This window comes from Desmodus rotundus, chromosome 4 (assembly GCF_022682495.2).
Source record: "Desmodus rotundus isolate HL8 chromosome 4, HLdesRot8A.1, whole genome shotgun sequence".
Taxonomy (NCBI): Eukaryota; Metazoa; Chordata; class Mammalia; order Chiroptera; family Phyllostomidae; genus Desmodus; species Desmodus rotundus.
In genome coordinates this window covers 27,220,681-27,231,219 of record NC_071390.1, presented here as the reverse complement: position 1 = coordinate 27,231,219, position 10,539 = coordinate 27,220,681, and the positions used below count along the sequence as shown (strand labels likewise).

Genomic DNA, 10,539 nt, shown 5'->3' with positions numbered 1-10,539 from the left:
CAACAGAAAGGAGTGCAGTGTGCCTTGCAAAAGGTAACTCCAAAGCTCTGGCCAGGTTACCCGGACCACAGCATAGGGGTGGGCGCCTTCGGGCTAGTTGTGGCCACCGCAGCCTCACCCACGGAGGCGGTGACCTCCCGCTGGGGAGCTGGAGGTGAGGGCAGGGGAGGACAAGCCCCATCCCCCCAGGAGAGGGAGGGGGACCACGCGCGCAGGCGCACTGCGGCCGCCGGAAGAGCCTGGCAGCAGAGCCGCGGCTGCCGGCGCCAGACGCCGCGCGGCCGCGGGGAGGTCGCAGGCTGCACGATGCGGCCGGTGGACAGTACCGGGGCTACGGAGCTGCAGGAGCCTGGTGTGAGGCTGACAGAGGACACCCCCCCGGGTGCGAGCCAGGAGCCGGCAGCCGCCGAGGACGTGGGAACACCGGACCCCCACTCTGTCTGGTGCTGGCTGTGCCGATCCTCGCCGTGCGGCTTGCGCGTGCAGCCTGGTGAGTGGGGGGGTGTGGACCTCGGCGCGGGTCTCGCCCTTGGGGGACTGGTCGGGTGCCAGCACGGGGATCCTGGCAGCCGTGGGCCCGGTCGCATTGTGGACCGCGACCACCTACTTTCCCCTGCCCAGAGCTCTGGAAAACCCTGGAGCTGTCACCTGGGGGCAGCAAAGCAGAAATCCCTAGTACGCGCCCGTGCGAAGACTGGAAAAAGTTTCTGATTGTGTTTGGAACCCTTTTGGTATTCTAAACCGTTCCTATAATTAAAGTGTTGCGGGTCAAGACTGTGGAGTCAGATTGCAGTTCGGAGCTCCCTGCCAAGGTCGGAGGTTGGGGGGTCAGCGAGAAAAGCCATCCTACAGCCGGCAGTGGCTGGGAGGAAGCTAAACATGAAAAGTGATCTCGGTGGTAAACGGTGTTACCTGAAGAGCAGGTTGAGTTGAGTGAGATCACTGGTTCTTGACCTTTTGGGGTTAGGACTTTTTAGCAACTGATGCACAAGACAGGCAGTCTTAGGTGGTTAAGGGGCTCATGGGCCTTTCCCCAAAGCCAAAGACCCCGTGTGAAAAACCCTTAATCTTACTCTGATAAATGAGAAAAGTGAGGCCCTGAGCAAAAACGAAAAAGGACTCATGGACCTGGACAACAGTGTGGTGATTGTTGGGGGTGGGGGGTGTGGGGAGGGCCGTATAAGGGGGAAAAATGATAATGGAAAAAAATACAATACAAATAAATTTTAAAAAAGATATGGGGGAAAAAAAAGAAAAGTGAGGCCCAGAAAAGTGAGGGCTTTGGGCTTTTTTGTTTTGTTTTTCTGAAGATCTGGCCTGTGTGAGTGAGACAGGGCACAGGTTTCTGTAGCACCAGCTTACTAGAAACCCAGCATAGAGCCCTTTCTACTAGCCTCAAGCACATTTCTCCTCGAACTCCACCACCCACTTGGAGCAGTTTCCTGGAAGAAGAGGGTAATGGGCAGATGTCCTTTCAAGACCAATTATACGGCCTGCGCAACCTCAACCTCTGGGTTGCCTCCTTTAAGTATGAGTTGGGATTTTCAAGTGGAGGGAACACCACAGGTTCCTTCCTCCCTTTAAGAACTTTCTCCAGTTTGGAGAGAGACCCCCCAGGAAGATGATTCTTGCTCCATTTTTGCCCTAAATGCTAACAGAAATTATCAGAATTCTAATAATTTATGCATGGGTTAGAGCCTCTAGAGCAGGGATTACCTCAAACTGGGTTGACCAGATGTGTAGCCCTTGAAGAGGTCAGTTTCTCACCATATCATTCTATGACTAAATGTCATTCTGGTGGAATGCTGAGTTACTCTTTGCAAACACATGTTTTCCCTGTTGGTGAACTGTAGAGGAATACTGCTCACTCAGGAAGCACATAGCAAAATGACGAACCAATACAAACGATTGCACTTAAGAATCTTGGGGATCTTATAACTTTAAAGAAAGTTTCCAACAAGACTTAGTAGTAGTTATTAAAAAGTAACCAGAAAATATTCCAAGAACAGGATTGCCACAGAAACACTTGAAACCACAGTACTGTTGTCTTGAACTTTGTTACAGTATCATTTTAGCTTCTTGAATCAACTGGTTATCTAAGTAAAGCTCATTTTTGAGTTCAGGTTGAAACTGTTCACCAATTTTTATACATTCACAGACAGCATACAGCTACCCTGGTACACCTGAGGGACAGTGTGGGTCTTAGACTGAATACAGGAGAAGTTGTCTTAGGTCTATGCCTTGTATCTCTCTGGAAGGAATGAGTTCTTTAGTGTGGTGGTAATTGTCAAATCAGTAGAGCTTTTAACAGTTGGCAGAGATCCTGTTTCAATGGGTCTAGGATAGGGCTTGGAATTAAGGTTTTAAAAGTTACTAGTTCTAATTCCCAAACAGGGTTGCAAATTACCAGTTATTTAAAGCAGAGATTAAAGAAACTGAGCAACTTTTCTGTTTTCTTTTCAGGAAATTGTACTATGGCCAATTAATTTGAATTATTTAGAGTTACTAAATTATTAGATATACTTGTAGTGGGATATGGACATGGAAAATTATTATATAAGCAAATCCCTCCGGATTATGCTATGTCGCTTATGTCCACTGACAGAGAGAATGAAATTGTTATTCAGTAAGAGACTGAGGTTTTCCTATGTAGAACCAGTTCTCACCTTCTTTTAACAGATAATCAAGTTCAGTTAGGCCTTACAACAACTGTCCTGTCCCAATCAGGAAGCATGGGCCGTAAGTCTTGTTAAGAAAATATGTGACTGTATGTGTTTTAAGGAAAAGATAATAAGAGCAAGGGGTGTGAAATTAAGTTCTCAAAGAGTTAAAAAAGCATGTTAAAATATTCCTGAAGAAAAATTGAAAAGTTTAGGTTGGAGAAGAAGATCCTTGAAATACAGACCAGGGAGATGTTTTCTGTCCTTGATCTTCTCATTCTGTTCTGTCTGAGGGTGTAGGTTCTATGTATGGGTTGGGTTTCGTTTAAGAAAAACTATTTTATTTGGACCTGAGTTCTGAAATTCCAGAAGCTAAATTCTAAGACTGACCACAGCCAAACATGTATTTAGTGGTGCTTAACTTAGAAGTCTTCTAATGCTTCCTTCTCATGGGCAGAGGGGTTTATGCAGTTTGTTTTTGCAATATCTGAGCAAATAATTACAGAACAAAATGTGGGGGATTCTGGCACTTAAAACTTACAACCTGTAACATGACAACTGCCAACTCAAAATCATTCTCTTCAGTTTGCACCTAGAACAGAAAGAGGTGGAAGTCTCTGACCAGAATGGCATCTTTTACTATAAAGGTCAGGCTGTAGAATGCTACCAGAAAGACTGCATCATCACACTTTGTTCTCAATTTGTAAAGTGTCACTTGTGGGGAAAGGTATCTTTCTAGCTAACACTAGTTATTGAAATATATCACCTGGTGTTGTTGCATTTATAAGGGAATGACATTTAAAAATATATACACATCATATGCAATATTGTTCTGTAGCAGAATAACACATTGTGAATTCCTACATAGGAATGATAATCCTGGCTTTACTACAAATTTCATGTGCCCACACATCCTTTAGCTCTGTTGCACTCTTAGCTCCTGAGAGCCAGTAGTGTTTACTTCTTATTCTCTCGTTTTTTTTGTTAGTTTATATATATATAGTATAATATAATATATTATATAATATAATATATTATATTATATATTATATTATATATATATTCTTTAGTGTCTGGCTTTTTAGGGAGTTCTCTGCTCACCTCTGAATGCTAGGAGGTGAGATTGAAAGCTGGTTCTACTCCTGTCTTAGGCAGCAAAGACAGAGGAAGTAGCTAAACAAAAGTTTAATGCTCATACAGACTGTCATTAATAGATTGGACACTTGGTGGCCTGGAGAAAGCAGTAATTTTCCTGGTTCAGATCAAGCCTGCAAGTTGGTATTAGATGGCAATCCTAATTTAAAAATGTATTTAAAGAGTACTTTGGGGTCAGAAGGGGAGTTAATCCAGCCCCTGCCCTCAAAGAGTGTATGCTCTAAATGGAATATAAGTTAAAAACCAGGAAAAGTTAAATAAAGATTTGACTAATGGTTCAAAATAACAACACACAATGCCTTTCTACATCATGCTCTTGCCACTGGTTTTACACTCTGCGTCTTTCCATGAAATTCTCTCATATTCTTTCATTTGGCAAATACTTACTCAGGGTCTTCCACGTGCCGGGCATGAACAAGACAGCTGAGGTCCCAGCCCTGGATAAGTTCACAGGCTTATGAGGGAAGTCAGATAATCAACAAATAGCCATAGACCACAGGTATAAACTGTTTTCCAAAAGAGAATACTCTCTTCATAAAGCGTAGTCCTCCAGTGAGATGATATCAAATATAATTTGGATGCATTTTTCTCTAGCTTTCTTGACAAGCATTTCTTAAAGATAACACTTACTGGCTTGGCAAACATTTTCTTTTTGGCTTATAGGTGAGGGGCAATCAGTGAGCCAAAGGAAATCCACGTTATAGAGTAAAACTGCATTTAAAAAAAAAAAGGTTACTTATTTTTAAAAAAGATTTTACTTATTTATTTTTAAAGAGAGAGGAAGGGAGGGAGAAAGAGAGGGAGAGAAACATCAGTGGGTTGCCTCTTGCAGGCCCCCGTCCCAGGACCTGATCTGCAACCCATGCATGTGCCCTGATTGGGAATAGAACCTGTGACCTTTCGGTTAGAGGGACGATACCTAACCCACTGAGCCACACCAGTAAGGGCAAAGCAGGTTTAAATTGTTTCCTTTGTGTATGGTTCTTCATCTTGGTGGGAAAAATGTTTCAGATCCAAAAAATGGATATGCTTAGGAGGTAATATTTGTAGCTTGTTAGCCGCAAACACTGTCCCATTTTTCTCAATTTCTAAGTGAAAATGGTAAAACATACAGTTGGAAGCAAGGACTAACCAGAATTTAATCTTTTTCAGAAGCCAAGAAGAAAGCACCCTGTCCTGGACTTGGCTTGTTTTACACATTATTGTCTGCCTTCCTTTTCTCAGTGGGCTCTTTATTTGTTAAAAAAGTGCAAGACATCCATGCTGTAGAAATTAGTGCATTCCGATGTGTGTTCCAAATGTTAGTCGTTATCCCTTGCTTAATATACAGAAAGTAAGTATTTCTTAACTGCAAAGTAGACGATATTAATAAATGGTTGTAAATCTTTTGACCTGCTCAAATTATTTACTCTATAGTATCTGCTTTATCCCTCTCATAGTTTTACTAGTCCTTACACCCTTTGGATCTGATTAATGAAAAGTCACAAGGATACCACCTAAAGATGATGCTTATAAGCACAAACCACATGCCCAGCAATGGGGGAGAAAGAGATTCAGTTATTCTCTACCCTTTATTTTGAGAACAAAACTTTCCTTGTATAATTCTACCCATCTTGTACCATCCTCCCTTATTTGTTTTGGTATAACTAGTATTTGGAAGAAAAAAGTAAACAAGAGGAAGTGGTAGTGTCTCCTAGTGTCAGAGGTTACTTTAAGTAGAACAGGTTGCTCTGCTACCAGGGCAGACAGAAGGCTACAGTAATACTATTTAGGTCTTACCCCAGGATGATGTGGGAAAGGGGAAAGGGAATCTTGAGGAGGGCCTTTATAACTACTTTCATTTCAGTGACCTCATCTGTAAACTGGAGGGAATGATATTCTTTGTCCTCTATCCTGCCTTGTGGTTACAAGGATCAAATGAAATTTGTTGTACATCAGAGCACTTAGTATAGAATGTAACTATATGCAAAGACTATCTATTTACCATCCTCACTGATCTCACCAAGCCCCTCTTTCCCTTTCTTATGGAACCCCTCCACACACATCCTCCCCACACTGTTAGAACCTCTACACACCCCTGTTGAGCCCTGGGAGAAGGGACCAGTTGGGTTCCTACTGGCTGCCTGGTTCTTTCTCTCTTTGGGCAAAGATGTTTAAATCCCAAATTAAAAGCTCAGTTGCTTGCCACCAAAGTGTGTTTATATTTGTAATATTGTATATTCACTTAGAATTTTCACTCTGTACACTGAGGATTTTGTGAAAAAGGTGAAAATCTGCTAAGATCAATATTGTCAGCAATTCCTATGTAAGTGTGGATAAGTTACAGTATCTTAGGAAATAATGGTAAGACTTCAGAAATGTCTAAGTGTGGCAGTAGACCACTGATGCTAACACAATCATCATCTCCATTTTGGAAAGCACTAGATTTAAGAGAGAGGAAGGGAGAGGAAGAGAGAAACATTGGTTTGTTGTCCCACTTATTTATGCATTCATTGGTTGCTTCTTGTGTATGCCCTGACCAGAGATTGAATCTACAATCTTGGCATATGGGGAGGACGCTCTACCCAACTGAGCTTCCCGACCAGCGTTAGAATTTTCTTAAATCTTGGGTGCTAATCTGTTTTGACGCCGTCACTATCATGGAAAACTCCTAGCTTCTCAAATTGTGGACCAAAGGTGACCACACTTTCGTTTCTAACGCCAGAGACCCAGGGTCTCCATGTTGGGCCTAGATGCTGCCCTAAAGATGCCCAGCCCTGGCACAGATCAGCAAGCTGCCTCCAGTTAGGAACTGACACAGTACTCTGTTTAGTAAATATTTAATTCAAAAAGCTTTCAGTAGCAGTTATCTGAATGCTACAGGTTCTTTTTCAGTGTGTTTAACTCTTTTCCTAGTGAGAACAATGAGAAGTTGTCTCATTCAATGGCTAAAACAGAATGTAGCACTGCTTCAGCTTTTATAGAAAAAACTCAAGACTTGGAATGCACACTGTCCAGGACCAAGTTTTCTTTTATGGGGAAGCTAAATCTTGAAATTGTATTTATTATAAAAATAACACATTATCATGTATTTATATACTTATTAGAAAATTTGGGGAAAATAAAGAAGGAAAATTACCTATACTAGAATAAGGTCTAACCACAATGAACATTTTAGTATATTTTCCTTTGTCTTTTTTTGCAACGTGTTTAAGAAACACTGCAATATATATATGTACATATATATACACACAGAAAAATATCTAACAAGTTATACTATTTAGTTCTCTTGTATTATATTTGCTTATACTGTGAACACTTTAATGGCATTAGCTATACTTATAAAACATCTTTTAAAGGTATAGAATAGTTGTGGACATTATCATATTTAATTAGCTATTCCCTTATTTTTTGATAGTTAAAACTTCTAAAATACTACTTTATTAAAACTGTAATTTAAAAACAAATACTAAGTTTTTTTAATATGCATTCCTTCATTTGAATTTACAGAACTGGGTTCATAGGCCCAAAAGATCAACGAATCTTCCTCGTGCTCAGAGGAGTCCTTGGTTCTATCGCCATGATCCTTTTATACTACGCTTACCAGACAACGTCCCTCGCCGATGCCACAGTTATCTCATTTAGCTGTCCAGTGTTTACGTCTGTATTTGCTTGCATACTTCTCAAGGAAAAATATAGCCTTTGGGATGTTCTCTTCACCTCATTCACCATCATCGGAGTGATCCTCATCGTGAGGCCGCCGTTTTTGTTTGGTCCCAACCCCGAGGTGATGGATAAGAGCTATTCAGATCACCTGAAGGGCACGTTCGCATCAGTTGGACATGCCATGTTTGCTGCCTTGAGTATAGTTATCCTCAGAAAAATGGGGAAATCTGTGGACTACTTTTTGAGCATTTGGTATTATATTATTTTTGGCCTCATGGAGACCATCGTTGTCCTCTTTATTTTAGGAGAGTGGAGTCTGCCATACTGTGGGCTGGACAGGCTCTTTCTCATACTAATTGGGCTGTTTGGTTTGGGTGGTCAGGTGTTTCTCACCAAAGCTGTTCAAATAGAAAAAGCAGGACTAGTAGCACTAATGAGGACCATGGATGTGTTTTTTGCTTTTATCTTTCAGATTATTTTCCTTAACGATGTACCAACGTGGTGGACAGTGGGTGGTGCACTCTGTGTAGTAGCCAGTAGTACTGGAGCGGCCCTTCGTAAATGGTGCCAGAGTTCCAAATGAAGCATACTTGCTGAAATGTGTATACTTTAACAAGTACATGGTCACCCAGTTCAAACACAGCGCACACCTGGAAAATCCACATTTACTTCATTGATTATGTTTAATAAATTTTATAATGGTACTGTGTGTCTAAAGTACCATTTTTAAATATGGTTATGTCTTCACTTAATGAAGCATAGCCCATCAGTTTGGTCTAGTGATTTTTTGATTCTGTTTTTGTTTTAGTTTGTTTTTTGTTGGGGTGGCATTGGTAAGAGGACAGTTCATTAGTTAGAGAAACGCTGCAAAAATTTTTATGACTCTAATAAAAAAATTACAAGTATATGTAATTTTTCTAAAGTGTATTTTTGGTAATGATGGAATATAGGTGAGGAGGAAATTTTAGATGCCCTTTTAGCAGTGTAGAGGCTAAGAAACTTACTGGTAATAATGCTGCTATGATTAGTATTAGATTGAAAATTCATTTGAAATATAATTCCATTTAGGAGGCCAAAGCTGAAACTTGGAATGGGTGCCTACTTAATGGTGTTAATAATACAAATTAATTGGCCTTATTTTCAAGGCTTTTATAAATGATTATCATTCTTTTAACCCATTTTGTGCCTTTTCATTTCAGAATTTTTACAAGTAAACTTTTGAAAAGTCTTTAAATCACCAAATTTGACTAATAGTTTCTCTTTCAGTGGCATTAGCAACTGTAACTATCATTCTATAGTTTTAATTTTCTGGGGTTTTTTTGAAACAGCACTAAGTTGTTTTTTTAAATTGTAAGAGAGAAATCTTGGCATGGTCAATGTGTACATTTCCATTCTAAAGAGTTTTCCCCCTCACTAGAGATGTGATTTTTTTTTTTTTTTAATAATTTCCCCTTGAATTTACAGAGTGATGCCAAATAAAATTTTCTCAGGATTTTATTAGATTGAACCATTTGAAATTGCCGAGATTTTACCTTTTTAACTTGGAAAAACTATACTTTCTTATGGTTCACCCTAATAGATACCTCCCTTTACCTCTAAGCCAAATACTTAGAGGGCTTTGGAATATGTATTTTTCAAATAACTTTTTAAAGTACAGTAATACTATTAAACTTATTTTTATAGTCTTTCCCTTATGGAATTATATGTAATAATGCTTAATGTTATATGTTAGATGTAAAGACCTGTGCATTCCATGGTTGGTTGACTTTTGTGGTTTCTTGAATAGAAAAAAAATCATTGTTAAATTCTAGTGTATCAGTATGATATTAAACGTCAGTGCTGCCCATGATAAAATTCAAACGACAAATTTCATATCTAGAACTTCATCAGACCAATATTCTGCAGTTAAAAAGAGAACTGGATATTTAGGAATGCTTGGGAATTTAATCAGGAAATGGAGAACACATGCAAATGATTTTTTGTCACAATGTACCCTTTGTTGGTAAAGCTATGATGGTCTACAACTCTTGTCAGACCTAGCATCTATAATTATCGTTAGCCTTCAAATTTGAAAGATTATAGGTTCTTTCTCACCCTTTCATCATAATTCTTCCAAAGTAAGAAGGAACCTGTCTTCTGAGGTCTATGTCTCAGTAAGAAAGATCTTCTCTAATAGTTCCAAGAGGGAATTTTTGGCTTATTGATAGTCCCAAATGCTTCTCACCTGACAAATCCTAAATGAAGTCTATTTACGGGAGTCACACTATCATCACTTTAGCCTAATTCACAATATTGGAGTTCAGAGTTGCAAAAGCATCATTTTCAAGCATCATAAATAATTATAGAAGCAGAGCATTTACAGCCCAAGCATTAGAAATCCTTGTAGGAGCCACACTACATAGATAGGGATGCTGGGGAGGGGACCTGCCCAAGATGGGTTTTCATGACCTTCTCCTGCCCCTTGGTTCCAGAATAAAGTACGGAAAGTAAACTACTGCTTGACCTACATAAGGTGAATTAACTCTCAGGGCACCCTCTCCCAGTTCTTTACCTTGCACAATGAAAGAACCTTTGGGGCCTTGAAAGTTAAAATCCCCTTGAGCCTATAAACTAGAGATATTTTATTTCCATAGTGTGGTTTAAATACTTGAATGTCAGAATGTATGACCAAGGTTAGAGAAGATGTTTCTTCCAACTTTTATGGAGTGTGATTCTTAAACACTTTTATAATGTCCAAGGTGTACACAAGGATATGTATTGTAACAATTATGGGTGTGTATTTTTTGCAAAATTGTAGTTTCTCTATCTTGAAAAGGGAAATATTTTCATAAATTGTTTTTATTTTATAAGTACTAATAAAATAATATGAAAGAAAGCTATATTTTGTTTTTTATGATTACAGCAAATGTGCTAGCTAATATAACTTTTTTCCTTTTTCATTCATGTGCTTCAAAATGTATGCTATAAAACAGACTGACCTCTTAGCTATTCAGCTGTGATGTAATCTCAAGTGTCAAACTGTTTATCTGTCCTTCTGTTACTGTCACATTAAATCCAATATTTCTAAAATAAACACTTT

General features: G+C 39.5%; 1 protein-coding gene across 2 annotated transcripts; it reads left to right on the top strand.

The window, feature by feature from the left end:
- Positions 1-234: 234 nt before the first annotated feature.
- Positions 235-10,339, top strand: SLC35G1 (solute carrier family 35 member G1). 2 transcript variants are annotated; one of them, XM_045197786.2, is made up of 3 exons: positions 235-490; positions 4,971-5,148; positions 7,305-10,339. In XM_045197786.2, the coding sequence occupies exons 1-3, from the start codon at positions 307-309 to the stop codon at positions 8,041-8,043; spliced, it is 1,101 nt and encodes a 366-aa protein (XP_045053721.2). In that variant the 5' UTR covers positions 235-306; the 3' UTR covers positions 8,044-10,339. The 2 variants fall into 2 exon arrangements, with proteins under 2 accessions (XP_045053721.2, XP_024419213.3); XM_024563445.3 differs by having other exon boundaries at positions 4,968-5,148.
- Positions 10,340-10,539: the final 200 nt, after the last annotated feature.